We start from the raw sequence: 26,196 nt of genomic DNA, 5'->3' as shown, positions 1-26,196 counted from the left end.
ATAAGCGGCTATAACTTATATAGGTGTTCAGTCGAACGAATGTTTTTAATCGAGCAAATGGGCTTGCTCTCGATTAATGGGAAATTTATATTCCTTGTTATTATCTTATCCGCTTGACTGGCATAAAACAGCAAACCCTTTATAATCAGTAGAGTACCTAACGTAAGTTCAACGCAAACAGTCTATATCCTTTAGCCAATCTTGATGTATCGATACTGAAAATAGTGGGTTTGCTGTTTTATGACAGTCAAGCGGACAGGCTATTATTGTACGACTTCAAGTTTAAGAAAACGAATAATATAAAAACGCCTACCTAACGGATCGTCTCTGAAGCCTCAATGTCTGACGCTACGGAATTAAGCGACGATGACCTCGTCGAGTTATCTCTCTTACGCGACTTCGAGGTAGATGAGCTTATCAGGGATGGATTCCTGGACGAGAGCGAGCAAATGACGAGGCCCTTAGATAAAGAGCTTGTCTTTAAGTACGACGAACTGTGCTTATATATCACCCCCGGCCCCCTATATCCCGCTGCGTCTGCTACTTGGGAGCTCGAGAGCTACGAATTATCGCGAGAATCAGTGATCGAACTTCGCACACAGCTGAGACAGGTTGTAGAGGCTGCAGCAGTCACCAATAACATCTCAAAATGGAATAGTCGGGGAGAGAGTGTATATGGTGCTTTTGAACCAACTATGGCGGTTTATGAGCTTGCCAATGCGACAAGGGGATATTTGAAGTCATGGCGCGAGAGGCTTCCGAAGAAACCAAAAGGCCGTATTAGGTCAAATATTCTCCCATTTGAGGAGAAGCCAGCGAATCCGATAATGACATCTAGCGAGACGGCATACCATTTCCTACGGCAAACGCCCCAGGAAATCTGCTCCCAGATTCCCTCCTGTTACAGGGTTCTCCACGTGGAGGAGGTTATAAGGTCTGACCTCGCCGTTAGATTCTATAAGAAGCAAACGGAAATAAGGGAAAGACTATCCGAATACTCTGTAGGGACACTTCACGGTTGCGTCCCTGCTAGCTTACACCACAGCAAGAGAAAAGAGGTATACCTAGATCATCTCGTGAAGCCCACGATGACTTTCCATGGGACCCAAAGACAGCTCGTGCCATCTATAGTACGCTACGGATTCCTCAAGCCTGGTCAGAAGAACCCAGGTACTAACGAGGCGCACGGGGTTCGCTGTGGATCGACATACGGTAGGGGAATTTACAGCTCTCCGAACGCGGACTTTTCTCTCAGTTACACGGGTAGCTCATGCCAGGCCACCAAGCCTAATGAATATTTCGGAATCAAGCTTCTCGTATGCGCGACGATTATGGGCCGCTCGGCCGACGTTTATAGGGACGACAACTGGAGGAATCAAAGCCAGGCCTACCCCGGGGCGGATTCACACGTCTCCAATCGCGGGCTCGAGTACATCGTCTTTGATAGTGCTCAGATCCTTCCAATATATGTGATACATATCGACTGGGGCCACGACAATCACGAGCACTTTGAGGAGCTCCCCAGCAACCCGGAGAGCTTCGTCCCAACAAATCAGACAAGGCATCCTAAGCTTTTACAAGGCGTCCGCTGGCCGGGTGACGTACAGCGCGAGAAAGCCGCTGCCTTCGCCCGGGCAGCGAAGTGGTTCCCGTACGGCTACGGGCCGTCGACCGGATCCAAGTTCGTCGTGGAAGAGGTTGGCGAGGTCGACGAGGACGAAGAGGAATATGGCGATTACCAGGCGCTCCGAGGCGAAGAGATCAAGGATAAGACGAACCTGAACTTCTGGAGTTGGGTCAAGGTTGGCGAGGAGATAGATGCCGTTGAAGGGGGTGGGCTTGAAAATGAGTATACAAAAGATCGCCGCTGGTATTATAGTTCTAAGACGTCGGAGGAGATGCCGAACTGGGATGATATCCCTTCGCCTGAAGAGGAAGAAGAAGAGGGATATGTAAATCTTGAAAGTATTGAAAGTGATGATGATTTAGGTATAAGCCGGCTGATGGTTTAACTTGATTGGCGGTATAGCTAGGTGATTATTATCAGTTTTTAATATAGCGTAAGGTGCCATCTTGTCATGTTAGTGATATTATTATTTAATTCGTATATGATATTTCAATCTAGCTGCTTTGAGAGTTAGAATATATTGATATATAATGTATTATTTTGGTATTTGGTAGTTATATGAATTCAAATTCCTAAGAATAGAAAAGTTCACCGTGTACCTCTTTTGCATTATTGGGGTTATTGGGGTAGGCACCTACTAAGGTTGACTGGCTTGAGAGAACCTCGAAAGATTAATCAATTGAAATGTTCCCCGCGTGTGTAACCCACTAATGCACTAATGGTCCAAGCTCCTATGTTTACACCCACTTCGCTTGTAGCCAATGATCTGCCGGCAATCGATACCGCCGCCCACAATCCCTACCTTCACTTGAACGTATCTGCGTATTCCTTCTTTTTTTACCTTGTTAATTCTATCTATTAACTATCGTCAATCGACACCAATCGCGCCCCGATTCGCGCTTCTTATCTTCCAACGACATCGTTTTTTCTCCATCTTCGTACAATGCACAATGCTTAATTGAATGTTGCTTATTCTAATTGTTTCTTGTTACGCCTTCCTGGGAAACCGTACGCGATCTGATCTATAATAGACGCGTTTCTCGATATATTCGCGATGGTCGGGCCACGAGCGGCGCGTCTGCCGGTCGGCTCTGCGCCATGGATCTCAGAAGAGAGGTCATCTGCTCTGCAGATTGCACAGTCAGAGGTTGAGGAATTCTCTTTCTCCGCTAGAAACGACTTTGACTGGTTGAATGAGCATATGGCCGAGATATTTAGCGAAAATCAAATGTACGCGGGCATCTAGGTTCTTATGGGAAGTCCTTGAAGCTAACTATCACGGTAGCAACGTTGCAGAAATATTTAAAACCCCAGGAAAATTACGAGGCAAGACTCCTCGAACGATCCGGAAAATAAACGCGGGAGAGGCTCGTGTCGTGAGTCTCGTTGGGCTAACCTTTATGTGATATCAACACTAACGCTTTTCAGCCCCTCTCTAACATATTTTCCGCTACGCCTAAAGGGGCCCCGAACCCTTTTATCATACCTAATATGAATCGAAGTAATACGCCTAAGATTGAAATTGCTGCAGACCCCCAACCATCACCCCCCAAGGCAGTTGCGCCAGAGAGTCCCTTGAAGCATGCGGCTTCTCCAAAACACACGTCCTCAGCCCAGCCGTTTTCTGTTGCGGATTCCGGATATCATGGTAGCCAGTCCCAGGATATAATGGATGTTGATCATTCTGTAGTGGATGACGAGGCAACACAACCATTTAGTCCACAGGCGGACACGCAGAGCGACGATGTAGCTCTTGATACTTCTCCTAACCATCATGGACATGACAGTCCAGCTCCTCACTCGCCAAATCCTACAGTTGATACGAACGTGGGCGACCTTGACACACAGTATCTCACTGCCCACGTTCCGCTAGGAGCCTCATCTGATAAAGTAGATGGTCCTCAGGAGAGCACTACGCCGGCGGGTTCACCCTTACGATCACCTGCCTTGCCGGAAACATCCCCCGCGGAGCACTCAGCTGTTGTTAGCATATCTGGTGCTGAAGTTGAAGACAATAACTTAGAAGTAGATGCAATGGAAACCGTACCTGAGGAGGAGCCGTCGAGATCCTCTTCTGAGAGCTCAAGTCCTATTCGACCTATTGTTCGGAAAAGTAGTCTCAATTTTGCTTCCTTGCCTGCAAGAGAACCTATCACGCATAAAAGCATAGGCAACCGGGTATCAAGGACTAGCCACTTGGAGCAGAATCGAACGAGTTACTACAACCGACATACTGGAGGAAAGAGTTTGGGACACACAAGACATGATCTTACGGACGATGATAATGATGACATGGACATTGACGAGGACCCATCTATTCAAGAGCCTCAGTCACAATCGGCGCCGGATAATACAGTCGCGCATAACAAGACTTATACGCAACGTCTTCAGGACCAAATCAGCAAATTAGGCCAAGCGCAAACACAGACTTCCAGGACTTCCAAGTCAATTCCGGGTCCTTCTGTCGCTCAAACAACAACAGTCGCAGCTCCTGCGCCCCAGTCTTCGTCTCAGGCGAAGCCGTTGCCCTCACCCAAAAAGACTACAACTCCAGGCGCTTTTCCGGACGAAGACGATGAAGACGACTGGATTGGACCTCTTGGTTCGCCTGAGAATGCGTCTGACTTCCGTAGTCCTCGGCCTGGACTAGCTAAAAGCTATACTGCCGACGTGATGGAGGGTGTATCTGGTAAGGATACTGTCAGCGGTGGCGATTTTTCAGTGTCGAAGACTTCTCAGGACCAGGCCAAGTCTCCTGAGCGCCCTCCGACGGAGGAACGGGGGGCTACTACTTTTGGCCACCACAAGTCCGCATCCGTCCCCTTGTTGCCACTTCAAGAAGCTTCGGGGGCTGATGGGGATAACCTTACGAAGACTATCTCTGCGTCTAACCCACCCCTTGCCACTGTCCATGAAACAGATAGGCCTACTACACCTACGAAGTCACCATCGCGAGGCTACAAAGATAGTCCTCTAAAACAGGTCAAGAACAAGCTGTCGTCAATTCTCAAAGGTTCCAAAGGCTTGCTAGCTAGTAGCGCTGCTATTAGTGCCGAAGGGAAAACCTCGCTCTTGTCACCATCTAGTACTAGATTGGGCCTACACATATTTCCGTCTACTGATACACTTGCTTCCCCCAAAGGAAAGGATGTGCAGCCTCTCTACCCAGATCTATCTCGTCTTGCTGTGGATACTCAGACTCTTGAGAGTGTAGGTAGTCCGACACGACCAGAGGCTCGAAGAACGAGGGCTTCAATAGAGCGGGAAAAGGCTGAGGAGAAGCGTAAAGAAAAGGAGGCGAAAGAAGCTCGACGGATGGCCGAGCAAATGGGCAAGCTCGAGAAAGCCCGCGAGAAGGAGCGTGAGAAAGCGCACGTGTTCAGCCAAGAGCAAGAAAGAGTTGCCGCGATGGAGAAACAGGTTGCTGTCCAGAAGGAGCAGGAGAAGAAAACAGTCCTGCAGACCCCTGGTAATACATCGAAATCAGTCCGACCTAGCCCGCGAAAGGCCAAGACGCAACCTGCTACCGAAGAGAAACCAGCCGCTAGCAGTTCTTCTGATGAAAAGCAGGTAGATGATGTTGACATGGTTGACGCACCCAACCCAATGCCACCGCCGTCGGCTCCTCGGTCTATTGCACCTCCTTCGGCTACTAAGGGTCGAGAGATTAAACGGCCTATCAGGCCTGGAAAAGAACCAGTGGCCAAACCGAAGCAGGCGCCCACCGTAATTCGCGTGAATATGGGTTCGCAACATTCTCAATATAATCCTTCCAACAGTTCTCTGTCATCAAGCCTTCATGAGACGCTTTCCCAATCTCAAGGCAAAAATAAATCTAACCAGCTTCCACTACACAAGCAGTCGTTGCAGAGTCTTAAGAGCTCAACGTCATCTTCGGGCCGGCCAAAAGCACTCGACGCGGCGGCCAGAAGGAAAGAGCAGGAAGAACGCGAAGCGCAACGCAAACGTGACGCAAAGGCTGAATTAGAGCGCAAGAGAACCGCCATGCAGGAAGAGGAGAGGCGCCAAGAGCAACAAAGAAGGGCAGAAGCTGAGCGGAAGGAGGAAGAACGAAAACAAGCTGCGGAGGCTAAGAAGAATGCACAGAGACAAGCAATGCTCGAAAGGGCGAAGCAAACTAGAGCTCCCCCACCGGCGGCTAGGAGCCAGCCAAATGGGCCCCCTGACTACAGCCGTGCCGAAGCTTCTATTCCCCGTCCGCCCTCTCGCTTAGCCTCGAATCTGCAACGTTCCCAAGAAGATATTGGACGTCCAGTCAACGCGGTATTGTCGAATGCATCTAAGGCGCCTACAAAACGACCATTGCAACAAGATTATAAAGACGACAACGCCCGCGCAGCCCCCTCCCGTGCCACGACTGGCTACCAGTCAAAAGAGTCGAAGCGAATGCGCATGACTGACGAATTCGACGACGATGTTGAGATAGAGAAGCAGCCAAGCTTAAAAGGGGCGCCTGTACGCCCATCGGGTGGCTATAAAAAGGTAATTTCTTATTTAACAAGATATATGGATAGGAGGCTAACGATTATTAGGATATGCCGACCAAGTCGATGTTTACATCTGGATATACGAATGTGCCGTTGAATAACAGGGATCTATTCAAGACTACTGTAACGAATCAGCACAACAGCCAAGTTAAGACTGCACATCCGTTGGACATGGCTCAGGTGTCTAAGGCTCCTATCCCCTTTGCACCCAATCCAAACGCGGGCGGATCATCTTACAAGACACCTGCGCGACCTCAGGGAGTCATGACTGCCAAGTCCGTCGCCAAGTCAGCAACGAGGTCTTCTCCGCGATTCCAGAATGGCGAGTTGATTGACTTGCCGGAGATTAATACAGACGACGAAGACGATGAAGACGATGATGGTGGAAAGGACATGGTTGCGTCTTGGGCCGACTCACCAAACCTTCGGCAGGCGCTTGTGGAACAAGAGTCCAAAGATCCTTTCCAAGTTTTCGGGGCGCCAGGACCGTTGAATATGGAGGAGGTGTTCGCCAAGAGCAAGGATCGATTCCACAAGTTCCGCGCTCGAACTTCAAGCGCCAACTGGAGCGGCTCCGATAGGCTAACAGAGGAAGATATCCGAAAGGATCTTGCGGCACGTGACAAAATAAGACGGGATGGTGGATGGAGCTATGAAATGAGCCGAGATATGGTATAGAAATTAACAAGGCCGGCTATCACTGGACCCCGCGGGATGGTTTAAAGGAACCAGTTTTAGCGGGAATTATTGCATTGAACAGGTGTTGTTGGTCCACCTTGATCATGGTATTCTATGGCTTGGTTGAGGGTTTTGGCGTTTACGGTATTAGGGAAAGGTTACTACATTGGCGCTCATGGACATATGAGAACTCAAAACGCAGATAGGGTTGGCCTGGCCTGGTCTGGTCTCAACGTAGGGAAATATAACTAAGCCTTGAATGAATGAGGCCTTCCATACTTCATAATGTTTCGATGGTAGCTTGACAACTGTAACATGTGTAAGTATCTATGTGTAAGTATCTGCTTCTGCGGGGGAAAACGTGGTTTAATGTGTCATGACGACTGATGTTTCATTGGGGCAATCTACGGGAGGCGAGATAGTATATACTGACGGAGTTTTATGAAAGACATGCATAAAGGAGCCGACCCTTCGGGAAGCTACCTACGTACCTAGGGTAGGTAGGCAGGTTAGGTAGATACCTAGGCAACTAAGGGCTAGTTTCCGCAGGGCATCAAATCAGATAGGATACCTATTACCCAGATGGGATCTTGACGAAGAGGCGCTAGGATCTGGGTAACATCACCTGCCAGTACTGCTACTTTAGGCAATCAGTTTCGAGGCTGATAGAGGCACTGTCGAGTTTAAACACATATCCCGTATGTCGTGCAAGATCCCGTATAACAAATAATCTTTTTTTTTCCCGATTTGTACGGAGAATATAAAAAGGTAGATTATGCACGCCTACAAAAGTTGACGTCATTTTCAAGCTCCTTAGCATTTTGGGGGGTATTCACCTGTGGTTTAAAACGCCACTTACAATACAGTAACTAGTAGGAATTCATCCATTGTACATATGCATGCCTCACAGATGTATATATTACGTTAGATACCTAGTAAATAGAAACGCTATCAGTCAACTAGAAGCATCGTGGACGGAGTCGATACATTAGGTATTAGATGTTCACCTGCACTATGTGGATGACATGCATTAGGTTATGCTACCTACATCACACGGTCCATTCATCTCGACAAGGGTTACGGCCTTGCACGAGATTTTCATCATCGTCAGCTTTCATATTATTCAAGTCCGTTGATCTATCCTCTTGACCCCTTACCGACGCCAGGGTTAGACGAATCCCTCTAGAAATATACCAACAACACCAAAAACTGAAATCTTCAAAAAGATTAACTAGTGTAATTAGGAGGTAACTTCAGATATTTCGTTTCCCTCGTTTCATTTCCAACTTCAATAACTTCTTTCTATTCCCCACCTGCCAAGTCCCACCAGACCCCACTATCCCACCTTCCTGCAGATTATCCAGGTATTGTTCAGGGCACCGCTGTTACCTTTGATCACCCTAAAACCTTAATACACTTTTACACTATTCCATCCGCGTCACCTAGTTACCCAGTCAGCCCGTCACAACGGCAGAACGGTTAGGTGGTGTATTGATACACGCGAACACACAACTGTAATAATCTACGACTTCTATTTACTTTATTCACCTTGTCCAAAGCCACGTATTTTCCTACTTATTTTCTCCAAGAATTATTTGGAAATTTCTATCCGCTGAGGCTTCAACATATTCCAAAAGCTCCAGCCTCTTCCCCCCCTTCGCTGGTGCCTGTCTCTCGTATCGCGATAAAACCAATCGGGCTGCACTCCTTGGTTACCCAGGTACTCCAAATTTTCCATTCCAGGTATTGTCACCGAAACAAATTACCAAATCAGCTCCCTTAACTTGATTACTCACGTACCTGTCATTCAACTGCTCTTTCATCCTGACATAAATAAACAGCCCTTCGCTTTGGAATGATAGAGCAGAAGATTTTATTACCCTATCGCATGTCGCATATCACCTCTACTCGCTCTAGACTTTTCTCCTAGGGCTGTCATCATGCCGAAGTGGGACAAAACCCGCGATTATTACGCGGACTTGGAACTATCCGCGAGTGCTTCTACCGAAGAAGTCAAAAAGCAATTCAAGAAACTAGGTAAGTTTCGTCCCGAGCCTCTTCCCGATATGTTTTACCATCTGCCCCTAGCTAATTCCGACATATCTAGCCCTCAAATACCACCCGGACCGCAATCCTGGACGCGAAGCTGAAGTCAATCCGAAGTTTCAAACTATCCAGTGCGCCCACGAAATACTAAGCGATGAGACCTTGAGAAGGCAATATGACGATGCCCGTAGGACGTATTCCATACGTAACCCTAGAGGATCTGGTGTTCGAGGTAATCCGTGGCAAGATATCGCCAAGCAGTATCCGCCGCCGCCGACGCGAAATCCAACGCAGAGGTCACCTACCAGACCTCATTCGGGAGCCCAGCGCTACACTAGCTTCACTACGAATATGCCTCGAGCGCCTAAAGCTACCCCTCGAGACGATCCCCAATCTCGCAAGAGCTATGCTGATGCCTGGGAAAATATGAGGCCAAGCGCCTCCCGAAGAGCGCCTCCCCAAACTCCCGGTCGAGCACCAACGTCGGCAGCACGTAATGCAAGACCGTCAGACTCGGAACCCGTCCCGCCGCCCAGAACCGCGTATCAGCAACAGAAGGCCCAGGCAGCGTTTGGTAGTAGGCGGACAGGCTATGTACCGCGTTCCCCTGGACAAGCAGACGAGCCTCCCGTCACGAACAAGAATTACTTTACGACTCGGACGCATTCAGCTATGTTTACCGAAGTACCATCCGATACGACACCAGACGATTCACGCACGTCCAACATGGCAGATCCACTTGCTCAATTTAGGGAGAAAGTTTGGGACGAGCGGCAGAGCATGCCTTACCATTCTCCTGGCGGGGAGAAGACAAGTTTGTTTGACGACGTACCAGGAATAGGACGAACTACGAGCACGCGATCACCTCGCAAAGCAGAGATGCCTGGAGCGTTCCCCCAATCACGTGCCCGAAGTTCTAGCACGCCGCGAAGTTCTAGTAACGACGGCGGATCTGAAGATTCAGGAAATTTTGACAAGGGCACTAAGCCATCAACTAATCAGCAGGTCCCCAGCGGCAATAGTACCTTCGAGTCACGATTTGGCGATAGGTATAAGCAATCGGCCGAGGCGAACGGCGTCTATCCACCGCCCCGACCAGGAGCCGCCGAAAACGCATCGACAGCGGATGCTGGTAAACGTATGTTGCTGATTTAGATTTATGTTGTCATTCCTAGTTTTGAGACTAATTCCGCATTTGTAGCAGGTCCTAGCTCTACCCAGGCTACTAACGGCCCTTCAGTGTATGCACCACTATTTTTCAGTCCTTTCAGCTCACCCAATCCCCAATACCACCATACCAGGCAGACAAAGGACCGCACAAGTAGTTATTTGTCTCGTTCTATTAATGCGAATCGTCATTATCCCATTCCCCAGGTTCACAACCCTTCGAGTGGAGGGGTTAAGGTTAAGCAAGATCCTTACCTACTCCCCGTCGAGCAAAAGCAGAGAAGCGCTGTTGACGGTCTGATCAATAATCGATCGAAGGGTACTCGAAAATCCGGTACTTTTTCATCCGAAGTCAATGATGAAGCCGAATATTACACATCTCCTCCCAAGAAGACCAGGCTCAGTACTGACCAAGAATATTCTTCTAGCTTCACTTTCCCGGCCGCAAGCGACATACACAGCCAGGGCGCTGGGCTCTCCAGAAACAGTGCCGACAGCATCAATACTAGGTTTGTTGATGATGAGCTGCCCGAGGATTGGAAGTTTAGTGCCGGTACGGCCTCAGCAAGCGACCCCCAGACACCAACCAGGGTACCACCCCATACGCGTAGCCGTGTAGGTAGGCGACAAGTGCCGAGATCCAGACATACAGAGACGGATAGCGTGCCATCCGCGCAGAGTGGTGTGGGAAATGGAGTAGGACTTGGGTTTTCAGCTTGGGAATGGAATGACAAAATAGAACCTCGACATTTCGAGCCACAACAGCCACCACGTAGTACTTCTAGTTCTCCGTCTCGCCGCGCGAACCTAAAGAAATCCAAACCCGTTAAAATGACGGCGGGCACGGCCGGATTGGTAGATGAGGAGGAGAGCGAGGGATGGCAAGAAGCCCACCAATCTTCCGGATCTGCGCCAGTTAACATGGATACTGCAACCGCTATGGACATTGACTCGCCCCCGTCGGAGAAGGCCAACGACACCCCCAAGGTGTCCCAGATGAATGGTGCACGCAAAATACCCGTGGAGCCTCACAGAGAAGAATGGAGAGCAGGTAACGTCAACGAAGTGCGTGGCAAGTCTACAAGCCCGACGCGAGACGGAAATACCGCAAAGGGAAATTTCGCCCAAACTTCTGCTCCCGAGGCAGCTTCTATTCCTGCGGCGCACCCCTTCGTCGCCCAGCATGGTGGCTCGGAAGATACTGATGAGTTCCGTACTACATTCTCAGACTTCAAGAAGGTAGAGCCATTTATCGACCCACCACCTAGGGGTCTTGGAGATTTCGGGGATCTGAAGACTACATTGCCCTTCCAGAGCAAACCTTCGGAGCAAATCCCTCTTGAGAAGGAACATCCGCCCAAGCCTACAACGCTCGAGTTCCCAGCTCCGCCCGTCGCTCCACGGCTTCCCCAAGCTGTAATTACGGCGGGAATTCGTCCTAATCAAGTACAATTCAGCAAATATGCCCAGGACTTCTATCAGTATATGGACAAGTGGGAAAGCTTCAATGCTAGAATCATGGCTCATTTCACTACTCGCCAGGAAAACTTCAAGATCCGTCGTCAACAGCGAGGAATAGCGTGGCTTGATACATCCTTGGGGGGTAGCGATGCTGCACGCGACTACCTGGCGGAGCTTGAGCAAGATCAGGTGGTTCGTCAACAGTGGCTCAGCGCCCATGCAGATCATCAGGCCAAGATCCGCGAATTCATGATGTTCAGGGACCAGGTGAAATAGTATTCCCGGCCTTACGAACAGCAGAACTTTAATTTTGTCGATCCTAGGCTATACCGCACGAATGCTGCGCCATTTCGTCCCACCTTCCTATATTCCGGGAAAACAGCTCCATATTGATGGCCAACTGGATCGTGCAAGAATACGAGCCATGGGAAATCTAGGCTATTGATAGAGGCGCTACATACGACACCTTGGGTGTTTATAGACGCGTGGGAATCGGCCATGTTATCATTTAGTTGGCTTAGGTCGATATCGTTTGCCGCCAGTACGATATTTGGCGTTTACTTTTACGGGTTTGGTTACCTGTAGGATAGGTCTGGAGAAGTGGGAACTACTAGAATCACGGAATAGCATGTGAAGTCTCTACCATCTTGTGGGATGAAAGAAACGAATGGCGGAGAGTAGAGAACCCAGTAGCTCGAAAAGAAAGCTACAGGCGTTTATTTCTCCATGGTATAGCCCGGGAAGATAATTCGCACTGACTTGGGGTATGTGAGTGAATGAAGGTCAATAGCCATGACCCGGGAGTTGGCGGGATGGGAAATTTGCTTTTGCTATGAGTTTGAGCTATGAGTTTGAGGGTCGGCAATAGGTAGTCTCGGTCTCGGTCTCGGTCTCGGTATGGCGTTTCGCGGCTCTAGGGGAGGATAGGCGTGCTTGGAATGCCAGGGTGACGATACCGACAGGATACCGATACTACGATATACAGATAATTGTGGGCTCTAACGCTATGCTCGGCACGAGTGCGGCGATAGATAAATACGGATAGGTGCTCTCTTCACTCACGATGGTGTTACGCGCGTTGATTGATTATATCGAAATTGATGAAATTATATCCGGCCTTGGATTTACTAACCGAAATAGGTATATCCATGTGGGCTGTCTTATGTAATCCGGGCCGACTTTAACGCCTAAATCGACACCAGAGGATTGTTGGTATTAGGTACCTATGTATGTATATTACATAAGCCTTTGCTAATGTGCTTCTATAATATCGACCCACCTCGGCGTCGTCATGGCTTGTGATACTTATGTACCTATGCAATTAATATTATGTCATTAAAATTAGAGACGCTACATAGCAGCTGGTTTTCAGACCAGATATGACGCATCCCAACTATCTCTACTGAACAACACAACTGTCAATACATACAGGTAAAAAGACATTTACGCCGAGCTACCTCGTATATCCGACGATATGTTGGACAGCTTCGGAAAATCCACCTCGTGTAAGGGATACATTCACTAGGGACTTTCCCTAGCCAATTAAACCCCGATCGAATGTTCTTACGTAGTCATAGTCGAAATATGATTGGTTGTATTGGTTGTAATAAACGCTTTGGCTCCAAACACATTGGCTCTTATTGGTTATCCTCCCCTCTTATGTCCGCTGCAGGGGACGGATTTGTGAAGCGCTTTCCAACAACATCTCCGCCGGGATGGGAAGCCGGATGACTCAGCGTCGGATCTGCAGCAAAGCTGAGCGAAGGCGCTGCAACCTAGCCTTGGTTGGATAGCCCTATGAGACGGTGATGAGGTGGCTAGTGTAGGTAGCTAGGTAGCTAGCTAGCTAGCTGGCATACCTATTATCGTGGTGCGTAAGTGAGACCAAGTGAGACGGAATAGGTATTTACTTGTCTGTCTACCTTATAAATTACAACATATATATATTTATATTTATATATTTTGTATTTATTTGTACATTGCGACGACCTTCTCACCACCACCCACTTATCGAAGCTTCTATCGTGTGGAATAGAAGATAAAATAATACCTACCCCGCCACATCCACGTCCACGTCCACATCCCTCTCCCCCCTCAAACCAGGCAGCATCCCCACCCCGGAACTATCCAACAACATGGACTCCCTCCCCGAAGAAATCCTCGTCGCCGTCATGGACAAGCTGGACCGCAAGGCCGACATGTCCACCATCCTGAGCCTGCGCGGCGTCAGCCGCAAGTGGCGCCGCGTCGCCACCCCCTACGTCCACATCGCCGTCCAGAACTACCAGCCCCGGGACGGTGGTCACGCCGACGACGCTCCCTGGAACTGGAACTGGAACTTCCACCCCTCTACCGATCTCCTCTGCTACCTCTGCTGGAAGCTCTCGCAGAAGCCGCACCTCGCCCGCTTCGTCAAGGAGGTCGCCTCCCGCCCCTGGAAGGACGCCCGCTGGAAATCCGAGGTTGCCAAGGCCGACTTGGGCGCGCGGTACCGCGGGGCGCTCGCGGGCGTTGTAGGGGCTGCTGCTGCTGCTGTTCCGGACGATGTGAAGGATAGTATTGTCGCCGAGATGCTGTGCGATGCGGGCGACGCGCTGCTCGCGTTCGTGCTGATCCTGTGCACCGACATCGAAGTCCTCATGATCCCGGCTCTCGATAGGGGATGCGGGCCGCGGACAAGACAGGTTCTCCGATGCGCGCACGCCGCGCAGCTCCAGAGTCCGCCGCTGCCGCCGCCGCGGGGGGATGGCCGCGAAGCTATTATGCTCGGCGCCGTCCGACACGTCCAGCTGGGCGACTACGTTAACGGGTTATGCCTCGCGGACGCTCTGGATATCCTCGCCCTGCCGAAGCTGCAGCATCTCGAGCTGGGCAACTTGGGAGATACTACCGTCGACGGCAGCCAGCCTTTACCACCCCCCTTACGCCCCAGGGCTCCTCACCACCTGCAGAACCGCGGGCCGGTCGATATAACGCTCGAGTCGTGCCGTCTCAGTGGGAAGGGCCTAACCACGCTCCTCGCCGCATGCGGCCGCCCGCGCTCCCTCTTCGTCAAGATGCGGACCGGCAACGTGCAGCCCTCGCGAGCGCCGTGTTTCGCCGAGGCGCTCGAGAAGTATGGCCAGGGCCTCGAGTTCTTGTACCTCGACACGACGGCATTTGAAGACGGGTTAGCCGGTGCTACCACCACCACCACCGACCCCCATCCCAACTCCAACTCCGAAACACCCACCACCACCCCAAGCGCCCACTTCCTCCGCGCCCTATCCACCCTAACCCCCACTCTCCGATTCCTAGCGCTATCCCGCGCCGACTTCCCCACGCCCGCGGCCCTAGGAGCCGCGCTACCCGCCTCCCTGCGCGAACTCCTAGTCCTGGAAGTAAACGACTCCTCCGACTCCGATGACGGCGCATACCGGAATCTAGTGCGCGGCCGGGATACCCCTCGGCTAGAGCGCGTAGTGTTGTGCCAGCGCGCCACGTCTAACAGCGACGCGGGCGCCATGTACGACGGCTGTCTGCGGGACAGGAAGTTACCTAGCACGCGGGTGTTGGAGAAGAGCTGCTGTACCGTGTTTACGTGGTGCGTGGGCGTAGACGTGGGCGAGTAAGTTACCTAAACTAAGCAGGTGACTTATGCCATGCCATGTTATGTTATATCGTGCTAGGTCTAGGGCGGAATAGACCGACCGCATGTAAAACTACCTAGGAGGTAGGTAGGTATATATATATATATCTATTTCTGCGTTGAGCGGAAAGAAATAAACACCAAGGAAGAGGATCTGCTTCGGCACGCATAGTACATATGTAGTGCTTAAGCCGCAGCTTTGTATTATAATTAACCTAGCAAGCTAGTTAGTCTTTTCCGCTTGCTTGCTTCGCTATTCAGCTCTCGGACGGCCATCTCGATGGAACAGCCAGTACCTAGGGCGGTAGATACCTACCTATGTATGTATGTAAGATATAAAAAAGGAAGAAGAATAAACATATGCATATGTAATCTCCTAAGCTAACCGCGCGTTATTATATATCCTAACTACCCAGTCAGTACATAGGTAGTCGTGACATGACGTATAATGAATACTCCTTTGAACCGGGTATATATATTATTATTTAGTATGTGATGTGATGTGATGTGATATGGTCTTAACAGGTAGATATTTATAATTCGTAAGGGTGCTTGCTATAAAATTATAAGAATGGCCCTAGTTAAAAGAGAAAGTTTGTAAGATACCGAAGGGATGAAATGGGTTAAGTAAGATGTAAGAAAGGAGGGGAAAGTTAGCCGCAAATCATCGCTGGCGTATACGCGTATAGGTAGGTATATATAATAAATTGTGGCAATCTCTAATTCGCCCCGTCCAAACACGACTTCTTAAACAGCCGATTGTGTCCAAGGTCCTTTCTCTTACCTCAGCTGATCAATAGGTAGTATGCGGGAATAAATTCGACATTTGACGCAACCATATGAATAAACACTTAAACCTCGTAATCTTAATCACTCGAGGTTTTTAATGAAGCAAGGCAAACCAGACATACTTTTTGTCAAAGACAATCCATTTATTTAGGACTATATAATCCACCGCATCATCATATTAACCCTAGGCGTCGAAACTGAATTCGTTCATGCAAAGGGCATAACTGATCCTGACCTGAAATGTCTCAAGGTAACCGGTAACCATCGCTACCGCCATTCCATTCCATAATGTTTCATTTCTCGCCCAACGTAAGCCGCAGTAAATTAAATCAACGGCGCAAGCAAGTGCTGCATTTAAAATCGTCCCTTTTTAAAAGACCATTCATTTTCCCAGCGAAACGCCGAACCCGTGGATGTAAATCAACGCATCAAAAAAGCCCTATCCGTTTCCTTTACCAGTCGATAGGGTCCTTCAGTTCCTGTCCGCGATTTGTCGCAGGTACCGGAACCGGCTTAACCGCCAATCGGCCGCCGCGTCCTTTCCTCTTCAGGTATCCCGTGCCATCGACCCAGGGGGTCCTAGCAGAGGCCTTCTTCTCGTAGTCGACAATCTTGTCCTCAAGTTGGAGGGTTAGGCCGATATCATCGAGACCGTTGACCAAGCAGTGCTTGCGGAATTCCTCGACTTCGAATCCGCAGAGCTCGTTGCCGGCAGCGTCGCGGATGACTTGGTTGGGAAGATCAACTTCGATCTCCTTACCAGCACGGGCTTCCGCGGCAATCTTGTCGAGGTCGGCCTGGTTCTTGATGGCGATGGGTAGCATGCCGTTTTTGAAGGTGTTGTTGAAGAAGATGTCGGCGAATGACGGAGCAATAATACATCGGATGCCGAAATCGTTCAAGGCCCAAGGAGCGTGTTCTCTTGAACTACCACATCCGAAGTTAGGCCCTGTGCAGACCAAGACCTTGGCATTCGTCCATGGTTCTTGGTTAAGAACGAAATCGGGGTTAGGCGTGCCATCCTCGTTGAATCTTGAATCGTGGAATAGAGCAGTACCGAGACCAGTTCGCTTGATAGTCTTGAGGAACTGCTTGGGGATGATGGCGTCGGTATCGACATTAGATCGGTCTAGGGGAGCAGCAATTCCCCTGTGGACGGTGAATTTGGGTAGACCCTGGGAGCCGGCAGCCTCCGTAGCAGCGGTGTTAACATGCGGCGAAACGTCCTCAGGCTGATCAGCAAGTCTTTCCTTGGCGGTGTCGTCATCCTCGATGCTCTCATCGACGTGCGCCTTGCCCGACGATGTTGTAGTGTTTAATTTGTAAGCTTCAATATGGGGGCTGGCCGTATACTCAGTCAGCTTTCGGACGTCGGCAAGCTTGCCAACGATGGCAGCCGCCGCCGCCATGACTGGGGACATCAGATGTGTCCTACCCTGAGCACCTTGTCTACCCTCGAAGTTTCGGTTGCTCGTGCTCGCACATCGCTCCTTAGGTGATAGAATATCAGGGTTCATGCCAAGGCACATGCTGCATCCCGCTTCTCTCCATTCAAACCCGGCATCGAGGAAGATTTTATCAAGGCCCTCAGCTTCAGCTTGGTCTTTGATGACTCCGGAACCGGGTACAATCATGGCGCGTTTGACGTTATCGGCCTTCTTCTTGCCCTTGACGACTTGAGCAGCAGCTCGGAGATCCTCGATTCGCGAGTTTGTGCAGGAACCAATGAAGACCTTGTCAACAACAATCTCTTCCATAGGAGTGCCGGGAGTGAGGCCCATATATTCGAGCATCCTTCGGCCAGCTGCCTTCTTCGCGTCGGTCTTGAATGTTTCCGGGTCGGGTACAACACCGGTGATGGGGATGACGTCCTCGGGACTTGTACCCCAGGTCACAGTTGGGATAATATCCTTGGCATCGATTTGGACATCAACGTCGTACTTAGCGCCGGGGTCCGACTGGAGAGTCTTCCAGTACTTGATAGCACGATCCCATTCGGGCGTGCCGTAAGGAGGAGCCAGAGGCTTGCCCTTAAGATACTCGAAGGTGATATCATCTGGGGCCACCATACCAGCTCGGGCACCGGCCTCGATTGACATGTTGCAGATAGACATACGAGCCTCCATGCTTAAGCTACGGATGACCGAGCCGCAGAACTCAATGACACAGCCAGTGCCGCCAGCGGTTCCAACTAAGCCAATAGCGTGGAGAACGACATCTTTGGAGCTAACGCCAGGTGCCAGCTCACCTTCGACTTGTATCCTCATATTCTTGCTTCTCTTGGTGATAAGGCATTGGGTGGCTAGGACGTGCTCGACTTCACTGGTACCAATACCAATGGCGAAGCAGCCAAAAGCACCATGTGTAGAGGTGTGGCTGTCACCACAGACCAAAGTGGTACCGGGAAGGGTGAAACCTTGCTCGGGGCCGATGACATGGACAATGCCCTGACGTTTGTCGCCTAGACCGAAGTAGGTGATACCGAACTCTTTAACGTTCTCCTCCAGAGTTATGCACTGTATGCGGGAGTCGTCTTGTTCGATGAAGGTGGCAATGTCCTTGATGCCTTTTCGGGACTTTGTGGGAACATTCTTGAATTAAAAGTTAGCTTTGTCTAGCCAATGATCTATAGGAGGTTATAATTAAATAACATACGTGATCTGTGGTGGCAAGAGTGCAGTCTGGTCGTCGTACGTGGCGTCCTGCATTCTTTAAGCCTTCAAAGGCTTGCTATGGCTCCAGTTAGATTTTGCATGTTAAATACAAGTTCCGCATGTTTGAAGTATCACGTACAGGTGAAGTGACCTCGTGGACAAGGTGTCTGTCTATTTGACAAAGACAAATTAGTATAACTCTCAAGCAATTCCTAATTGGGTGTCGCATACCGATATAGATAAGGACTGTGCCGTCGAGCCTCTCATCCACGACATGAGCAGCTAGAATCTTGTCGTACAAGGTCTGCGGAGCACCTTCGGCAACGGGCATCTTGAAAAGAGCTTTGAAATACTAATACTATTTCCCTTAACTTCGTGACCCCCTTGAGGAAAAGCTTTATCTCGGCGCACACGCACGCTGAAGTCCGAACGAGAGGAGGTAGGTTAGGTAGATATGAATAATAAAAGAAACTACGTCGTGAGAAAGTAAGGGAAAAGGGAGGGAGAATCACTAAGACAGGCGGCTGACCGGTTGAAAATCTATAAATGCGGGGAGAGGCTTTAAATAAGTTATTAGGGAAAGAAGAGAAGCATGTACAAATTGAAGTTCAAAGGGAAGGCGGCGACGCCGGCACAGGAACGCTCTACCTTAGGTAGGTACAAACGACGTTCACTTCTTTCGTTTCGCATTTTTTCCTCTCTTTTGCCTTATACGGTCCGCCGAACATCGGAAGGAGGACCCTGCTCTCCGGTAGCGGGGTACATATGTATGTACCGGTAGGGATGGGATTTGAATCTGTGGAACTGTGATTGGTTGGTGCGAGGGCAGTTGCGAAGAGGCCAGCGAAATGCCATGCCTAGAAACACCCCGCTACCCCACGTGAGGGGCCTTCGGTGCGAGTAAACTGCAAAAGTATTGTATGTACATATGCTGATGATTGCATGCAGACAGATACATATGCCTTAGGTACCTAAGTATCTAACATAGGTAGGTAGAGGTAGGTACCCATATCGGACCCAAGAACACTTTCTCACGGGGCGGCATATAATTTAATTCTCCATTCCCTATCCTCCTATCCAGCACTAAGTACTCTCGTATTCACTATAAATAAATAAAAAACCCCCAAAATAATATTCTCAAGGCAAGGGCGGTAGTGTAAAAGACATAATCTTGATTATAGGTAACACGAATTCGGACGCTCACAGTAAAAATCCCCCAATTGCCTCCACTCGGAGATGAGAGGTGAGATACTTATGATGTCACGTCGGTAGCTCCAGGTCTTTACCTAGTCCAATGAAATTGCCCTCATAAAATCTATAACTTCGTAGGGAGGTGCCAAGGTGGTACAAAGATCCCTGGCAGATCAACCACGCTCCGCTCTTTCTGTGCGATGGTGAGGGTACAGCGGTACATGTACAATACCTACACTAAGGTTGCCCATTTTAGAACACAGGCACACATTCCTACACCGCAGAATATATACCTGCAACTATGTACCTGCAACCACCTGCACTATCCGAACCATACCTGCATCTCTCTTCCAGACTTCGGATAAGTCTCGTGCGAGTCGTGCGGGCTTTTAAATAAGAACCCTCCAGCCTTCCCAAAAAAATACAATAGCGAAATCGGGAATCGGGAATCGGGACGCGAAGCTATTGCTGATTTTCCATAAAACTACCTCTAATGAATGCGGTATATATATACACCGCATCTTTGGCTATGCATATTAAGTACCTACTACTGCTACGTGGTATGCATTGTCCATGTGAGAAGCCCCCGATTTGGCGGACCGGTGACCCTCCGATGTTTGCCGTCGAGCCTCTCCCAAGCTCCATTTTTTGCTTCCGTCGGGACCATCGGCTCTAGTCGGAGCCTCAACCGTCTAGAACAACCTACTGCCCCAACCGCCCCATACCTATGTCCGAATACCGCAGTCGACTACTAGCCCGGTCTCCAAACATACCTAGGTAGGTATGTACTATAACCCCGTACATAGTACAGGAATATCAGCCTATTGATCAGCCTATTGTACCGTGGTAACCCTTAAGGCTTAAGGCGTCATCGCTCCAAAAGCCACCAGAACAGCCTTGACATGTACCAACCGCACAATGCCCCGACCAGGCAGAATAACCCCGCCGATGTGAGAACGACCGTATCTCTCCACGTGCTCTCCTTCCTGTGCCTCCTCCTCCACAGATCGCTTCGCGGATTGAAAGCCGGCCGCACTATGGTCCACCAAGTACATGTTAGACCTAGGAATACTATGTAGACCGTCTTACAGAATCGTACTACCCTTACGGATGCGTCTCGTTTGCCAACAAATCCTTCCGTAACCCCTTTTTTATGTTGTGCCTTATTAGTAGTCTTCTCATCCACCTCGATGTGTTCAGGCTTGGAAGGAAGCTCGGTGCCTGCGCCTTCTTCGCCGCGGTGTTTCTTCCTCGGTCGTTTTTGAAGCGACCGCTTCGGCTCCGTCGTCGTCGTTTTGCCGTTGGAGACTTGCTTTCTTACCGGACTGGGAGTTCTGCTCCGGTTGCGGCTTACTTTGCGGTCGCCCGATCTGCTTCTTGCTATTTCCTTGGCTCTTGAACGCAACATGGCAATTCGTGCCGCCTCTTCTATTATGATCTCCCTCGGTGCCTCGTATGATAGGCGCTGATGTACTTCTTGCGAAGTTATTGTTGGCGTTCGAGTCATACTTGAGCTGCGACTCTCTCGGTTGATTCTCTCGGCTCGTTCTTGTCGGATTGTCTTCTTGGTCTTTGAGTGATCGGCCTTTTCTGTCTTGGTCATTTCTGTCTTCTCGACTGCGTCCCCGTCCTCTGACACGTCCATTTGATTCGTTGTGCCATTCTTTTGGACGAGACGGCAAAGCCCTGGAGTTGTTTGTGGGGAAACTCTGGCCGGCTGCTTCTTCTCTGGCGTCACACGGCGAGTTGATGAAATACCGGTCCCTGGTATCCCTTGGGCGCGCTCGGGATTCGGCAAGCTGTTCTGTGGCGTTGTGGGAAGGGAAGACGTCCTACGTTCCTCTGGTATTAGGTCTGGCGTCATGCAAGGGTCGCGCTGATGCAAGGACGCCGGGGTCGCCGAGCTGTCCATAATGTTTGTTGTGCCGTCTATCTGACTGGCTTCGACACATAGTTTTGGCTGCGGGGTATCGGGTTGGCTCTGCTGAGCGGGAACGCAGCCAGTAATGGTGGTGGTGGGTGTGGACACAGATTCTCTCCGGGCCCGCTTGAGGTGGTTTTCCGCGCGGTGTAACATCCTGTTTGCCTTCTCTAAGCTGGCCCTCCCTTGCGGGCCCGGCCGTGAAGGCTGGCTCTGGCATACTGGAGCGTCTGCTGGTAAATTGTTGACCGTGCGATCTTGAAGTTCGTCGAAAGTCGGAGGTGACATATGGTGCTTCTCTATGTCCTTGGTGTGAACGGTAGCTAATAGGTTTGGAACTAGTTTGCGGTGGATCGGGGACCGTCTCATTATGTCTCTCAGCTTCGAAGAGGATGAGATCACTGGTGTTGTATTTGTGCTTTGGCTGACTCTCCCGTTCCCCTGTGAGTATACTAGATTTGTGGTCGAGGAGAGTGCCATCTCGTTCATCCCCAAAGAACTTGGATTGGGCGTTGTCAACGGCGGGTCTTCTAAAAACGTCGACTGGTTGTCGGCCGTGTCTACTGGTTCCGGTGATAGGAGATGGAGACGATAATCCGGGATCGTTAGGTCGGCGAAGTGATCCTCGCGAATGTGCTCGATCGAACTCGATATCGGATTCTGGGCTGCCATGGACACCACGATCCCTCCTTTGTGAGCTGTACTTAATTTTCCCGGGTCTGTCTCCCGTCGGCGCCTCCATAAAAAATGCCTCTCGCTCTTCGTCCGTACAACGTTCGGCTGCTCAGCGTCGAGACGTATCCCTGACGGCTGGGTGGCTGGCCTTGTGAGATACGCAGGTTCGAAATTAACATCTGGTGAGTTATGAATAATAGTGTCGGTAGATTGGTTAAGCCGCCTACGCCCCTGAGGCTGTGTGCTATCGTAACTAAGCCGTTCGGCTTGGTCTGGTAAGGTAATCTTTGATACTGGCGGACGATTAGGGCGAGAGAAATTTGGAATAGCTGATGTGATATCCTCAGGATCTGATAGGAAAGAGTCAGTGGGGAGCTTCGAAAACAATAAACTAGATGCCTCACTGCTTCTAAGCGCCAAACTGTCTAGAGACTGGGCAATCGGACTGAGGTTGGGTTCGGCGGCGGAAGACCAGTTGCGCTTGTGCTGGCTCCATTTGGCGAATTGGTGCTGACGTCTAAGCTCTTCCTTCACACGTTCGATTTTGTCGAGTTTCGCCTGGTCCCTGTCTAGCCTAGCCTTATCCTTCTCTTGCTCTTCCAATAGCCTAAGCTGTTCGTACTCTAACATCGCGGCTTTCTTCTTCCGCGCCAACCCGGCTAGCTTCGTACGCGTCGACGTGCTGGTCGTCTCAGAGCTAAGAGTGTCCGTAGGTGTAAGGACTGAGAACTGTCCCGAGTATGGATCAGCACCTTGTACACCTAGCCAATCCCCACTCTCCTTTAGGCTCCGTCGATTTCTCCTGGTTTCTTCCTTGGACTGGAGTATCTCGTGTACTTCGGTCCTTGTCAGCGCCTCCGACTTTCGAGGTGGCTGAGATTCACCATCTGAAACTTCCGGAGCTTGTTCATGCCAACGGGATCGGCCCCTTGGTAAGTTCTCAACGAACCTAGAGTCTCTCTTTTGCGGGCTCCAGCTCCAGACCCGGCGGTGACTAGGTTCTTCTGGCCCGCTTGTCGATGTATGGTGTGCGGGAAACTTTTCTTTAGCAAGGTTCCAACCGGTCAGCTCGCTACGGCTCGTCCCTACCGCGTTGTCGTTATCACCCGTCCAGTCCGTGCGGCGGGTGCCTCCTTGTTCTGGACGGTTACTCGGTAGGATCTTGCTGAAGAAGCCGGCGAGCGAGGATGCCTTCTTTTGGGACGACGGCTGCTCGGCGTTGGCAACCGAAGACCTCGAGGGGCTCATCCTTCTTGACCTACGCTGCCGGATCGGTGGTGGTGGTTGGCTCTGGCTCTGGCTCGTGGGAGATGCGGATGATGCGGGAGAAGAAACGAAAAGCCAATCGGAGCTCAAACTACGTGGCGACGACGATGAAAATAATGATGAATACCGACCACGTCCTCAAGTTGCCATGCTGCTGGACCTTCTAGACCCGGACGACAGGGAGAATCGTGGTTACCCGCCTGAGAGGGGAGGGAACAGACGTGAAACGGAGCTAAAGAAATACCGTTCGTGTTTCTCTCGCCTATGAGATCAGACAATCCCGGCACGCAACTGCCAGAGACCGTTCAGGTGGATAGACGAGCCAAGGTTACCTAGGAAGGATCCGATTAAGACGTAGGGGAATGTGCGGCCTAGGTTTAACAAATGAGGGATATCGGCATTTGTCTGAGGTTAGTAGGTATAGAAGGCATAAGCATTTAGGTTCTAATCCCAACTTAAAAGGGGGACATGACCCGTTGAAGAAAGTCAATAAAAAAAGGGGAAGTACGTCAACGGCTATTACATTAATGCCGCCGCTATTTTATTTAGTTCTCTGTAGATGCAGCCCGTATTGGTACAAATGCCAGTGAATGTAGAAAAAAGTCCTTAACGTAGGCAGTGTAATGCAATAGACGCCGTGCCCATCCCATACTCCCCTAACCTGCTCCTAATGTTGATGCATAACCCTCAAATATCACAGACCCTCTATCGCCACATGGAGGGATATCTCTCGTACGATGTCGGTTGGGTCCGTCCCCAACTACCCGGCTGAGAGCTCGTCCCAGTGCTTTTCCTAATGCTCTTCATAGGACTAATACTACGGTCCCTCGCCGATTGGTATTGCTCGAGCTGAGCCATCTCGCTGTTATTACGCGGTGATCTAAACTGAAGCTCGCCTAAACTAGGGCCTTTCTTCAGGGGTGATTGTGGGTGGGTATATACGCCCATATATCCTCCATCACCTCCGTGGTTACCGGTGTTGGTAGAAGAGGAAAGAGCGGAGGTATAATTCGTAGAAGTTCCCAATTGGGATGAATTTGCGTTAAATGATGTGGAGAGGCCTGATGTGCCTCTCCGATGAGGAGGCTTGGCACTAGCTAGAGGAGTGCGAGCCCTAATATCACTTCCTAGACTGTCCGTATATCTCTTTGATGCAGTAGGGGTAAATAGTCCGGAACTGCTGTTGGAAAAGCCACTGCTACGATCCGGATCAATATGTTTGACATAGTTGGGGTTCGGTCGCGTTCGGAAGCCTCGTCGAAGCTGAACAGTAGGCGTGCCAACTTGTATATCCTCATCACGGTCATCCCCCTCGTCATTCTGCGATATTTGCGTTGCCACATCCCTGACCGTAGGATATAGATTGGGATGGACGAATTTGGTATCGTATTCGTGCATGACCTGTTTTTGGATAATAGCCGTGTCCTTGTTTTGCTGGGTAAATCTGTTCTGAAATAGGAGCAGCTGTCCTGACAGGATGAACTGCAATATGATGCAGTTCAGAACAGTAATGCTTGGCCTCGTATCCAAAGGGGCCAGCGGTAGAAACATCATGTAAACCAAAACGTGACCGGGACTGAACAAACAAAATATCTGCAGACAAATCGGCAACGGGTCCCAAACCGACACCTCCCACACATCTCGGCTTCGGTCGGGATGCGCTCGCGACTCGGCACTCTCCGAACCCATCAGACCCGTTAATAATCGCAGAGGCGACGACGATACGGGGGAGGACTGGACGCGGACGCGATGCGCCGAAGGGGTTTCGGGTTGCTTCTCCACATCTGCTTCGAATAGTCGGTAGTGACGGGATCGGTACATCGTGTAGATCGCATTAACGACCGAGAAGCCAGCCAATGACCAGACCATAGTGCCGACCTACAATGCAGCCATCAAAACGTGGTTAGCAATCCAATCCAGCTCGAAGCTACCCACGGACCCAAGAACTTACAAAGAAGGTAACCCAACCAGGCACCGAGCTATCTTCGAACACGGGATCTGCAGCGTGAGTAAGACCACTATTGGCCCTGGCGAGCAGGAAAGCGAAGTTCATAGCCACGCCCATCTGAGTGCCGACAAGCTTAGAGTTCCAATCGCGCGTCTCGATCTCTTCGGATAGCCACAGTAGGAAATCCATAGGGTTCAGCATCGCCTTGACACGCTCCGCGAGCGGTCTCCGACGCACCAGTCGCGGCGGCATCGTGTTCTGTAGTCGACTTGGGAAAGGGGGGAGAACAACAGCAGAATACCGAAGCTCACATGTGTGGTTTGATTAAAGCTGCAACAAAAATCTACGGCCTGGCGATGATTTGTCTTTGAGCCTTTGTTGCTCGGTTGTCTCGTTTTTGGATAGGATGATTTTTTGTTGACCTGAAAGAAAAGGCGGCAATGGAAGGTCGCGAACGTAGATGGAAATTTTGCGAAGACGCGGATCCATTAATCGGAATCTACTGTGTACTAGGGTGCTGCAAGCTTACATAGCTACCTGCTAGGCGCATGAAATAGCGGCTGCTAACTGGCTGGATTAGGCGGGTACATGCCTAGGAGGTATGTATGTAGGTACCTAGTGTACCTTAGGTAAGTAA

At 50.3% G+C, this 26,196-nt stretch overlaps 7 protein-coding genes across 7 annotated transcripts; 4 read left to right on the top strand and 3 right to left on the bottom strand.

The window, feature by feature from the left end:
* Window positions 1-338: 338 nt before the first annotated feature.
* F5Y00DRAFT_270249 (uncharacterized protein) lies at window positions 339-2,034 on the top strand (the record flags this gene model as incomplete). The annotated part of the gene is made up of 1 exon (XM_048012591.1): window positions 339-2,034. The coding sequence occupies one exon, from the start codon at window positions 339-341 to the stop codon at window positions 2,010-2,012; it is 1,674 nt and encodes a 557-aa protein (XP_047864215.1). The 3' UTR covers window positions 2,013-2,034.
* A 456-nt stretch (window positions 2,035-2,490) lies between these two features.
* Window positions 2,491-7,194, top strand: F5Y00DRAFT_238763 (uncharacterized protein). The gene is made up of 4 exons (XM_048008001.1): window positions 2,491-2,857; window positions 2,913-3,003; window positions 3,056-6,130; window positions 6,181-7,194. Exons 1-4 carry the CDS (start codon window positions 2,682-2,684, stop codon window positions 6,811-6,813), a joined length of 3,975 nt encoding a protein of 1,324 aa, XP_047864214.1. The 5' UTR covers window positions 2,491-2,681; the 3' UTR covers window positions 6,814-7,194.
* Window positions 7,195-8,753: 1,559 nt separating this feature from the next.
* F5Y00DRAFT_253466 (uncharacterized protein) lies at window positions 8,754-11,932 on the top strand (the record flags this gene model as incomplete). Its single annotated transcript, XM_048010055.1, has 4 exons — window positions 8,754-8,850; window positions 8,921-9,997; window positions 10,061-11,754; window positions 11,870-11,932. 4 exons carry the CDS (start codon window positions 8,754-8,756, stop codon window positions 11,930-11,932), a joined length of 2,931 nt encoding a protein of 976 aa, XP_047864213.1.
* Window positions 11,933-13,622: 1,690 nt separating this feature from the next.
* Window positions 13,623-15,098, top strand: F5Y00DRAFT_262669 (uncharacterized protein; the record flags this gene model as incomplete). Its single annotated transcript, XM_048011421.1, has 1 exon — window positions 13,623-15,098. One exon carries the CDS (start codon window positions 13,623-13,625, stop codon window positions 15,096-15,098), a length of 1,476 nt encoding a protein of 491 aa, XP_047864212.1.
* An 881-nt stretch (window positions 15,099-15,979) lies between these two features.
* On the bottom strand, window positions 15,980-19,223 carry F5Y00DRAFT_238753 (aconitase family-domain-containing protein). Its single transcript, XM_048008000.1, has 4 exons — window positions 18,790-19,223; window positions 18,698-18,729; window positions 18,560-18,634; window positions 15,980-18,495 (listed from the first exon to the last, which is right to left on the bottom strand). The coding sequence occupies exons 1-4, from the start codon at window positions 18,887-18,889 to the stop codon at window positions 16,357-16,359; spliced, it is 2,346 nt and encodes a 781-aa protein (XP_047864211.1). The 5' UTR covers window positions 18,890-19,223; the 3' UTR covers window positions 15,980-16,356.
* Window positions 19,224-19,934: 711 nt separating this feature from the next.
* On the bottom strand, window positions 19,935-24,110 carry F5Y00DRAFT_238752 (uncharacterized protein). The gene has a single exon (XM_048007999.1). It carries the CDS (start codon window positions 23,591-23,593, stop codon window positions 20,618-20,620), a length of 2,976 nt encoding a protein of 991 aa, XP_047864210.1. The 5' UTR covers window positions 23,594-24,110; the 3' UTR covers window positions 19,935-20,617.
* F5Y00DRAFT_238749 (uncharacterized protein) lies at window positions 24,111-26,009 on the bottom strand. Its single transcript, XM_048007998.1, has 2 exons — window positions 25,563-26,009; window positions 24,111-25,489 (listed from the first exon to the last, which is right to left on the bottom strand). The coding sequence occupies exons 1-2, from the start codon at window positions 25,809-25,811 to the stop codon at window positions 24,317-24,319; spliced, it is 1,422 nt and encodes a 473-aa protein (XP_047864209.1). The 5' UTR covers window positions 25,812-26,009; the 3' UTR covers window positions 24,111-24,316.
* Between the last annotated feature and the right edge of the window lie 187 nt (window positions 26,010-26,196).

The sequence above is a fragment of the Daldinia vernicosa genome (assembly GCF_022497035.1).
Source record: "Daldinia vernicosa strain CBS 139.73 unplaced genomic scaffold F5Y00scaffold_27, whole genome shotgun sequence".
NCBI classification, from domain to species: Eukaryota; Fungi; Ascomycota; class Sordariomycetes; order Xylariales; family Hypoxylaceae; genus Daldinia; species Daldinia vernicosa.
This window is presented reverse-complemented; position numbering and strand designations above follow the sequence as displayed.

What these genes read in the sequence shown, in the direction of transcription:
- F5Y00DRAFT_238763 (XM_048008001.1), top strand. Translation starts at nt 2,682, where the DNA reads ATGGTCGGGCCACGAGCGGCGCGTCTGCCGGTCGGCTCTGCGCCATGG. An exon ending in ACGCGGGAGAGGCTCGTGTC is followed by an intron (nt 3,004 to 3,055) that starts GTGAGTCTCGTT and finishes AACGCTTTTCAG; the next exon opens with CCCCTCTCTAACATATTTTC. An exon ending in CATCGGGTGGCTATAAAAAG is followed by an intron (nt 6,131 to 6,180) that starts GTAATTTCTTAT and finishes AACGATTATTAG; the next exon opens with GATATGCCGACCAAGTCGAT.
- F5Y00DRAFT_238753 (XM_048008000.1), bottom strand. Translation starts at nt 18,889, where the DNA reads ATGCCCGTTGCCGAAGGTGCTCCGCAGACCTTGTACGACAAGATTCTA. An exon ending in CACAGTCCTTATCTATATCG is followed by an intron (nt 18,730 to 18,789) that starts GTATGCGACACC and finishes TTTGTCAAATAG; the next exon opens with ACAGACACCTTGTCCACGAG. An exon ending in CTCTTGCCACCACAGATCAC is followed by an intron (nt 18,496 to 18,559) that starts GTATGTTATTTA and finishes TTTTAATTCAAG; the next exon opens with AATGTTCCCACAAAGTCCCG.
- F5Y00DRAFT_238752 (XM_048007999.1), bottom strand. Translation starts at nt 23,593, where the DNA reads ATGAGCCCCTCGAGGTCTTCGGTTGCCAACGCCGAGCAGCCGTCGTCC.
- F5Y00DRAFT_238749 (XM_048007998.1), bottom strand. Translation starts at nt 25,811, where the DNA reads ATGCCGCCGCGACTGGTGCGTCGGAGACCGCTCGCGGAGCGTGTCAAG. An exon ending in CTGGTTGGGTTACCTTCTTT is followed by an intron (nt 25,490 to 25,562) that starts GTAAGTTCTTGG and finishes GCTGCATTGTAG; the next exon opens with GTCGGCACTATGGTCTGGTC.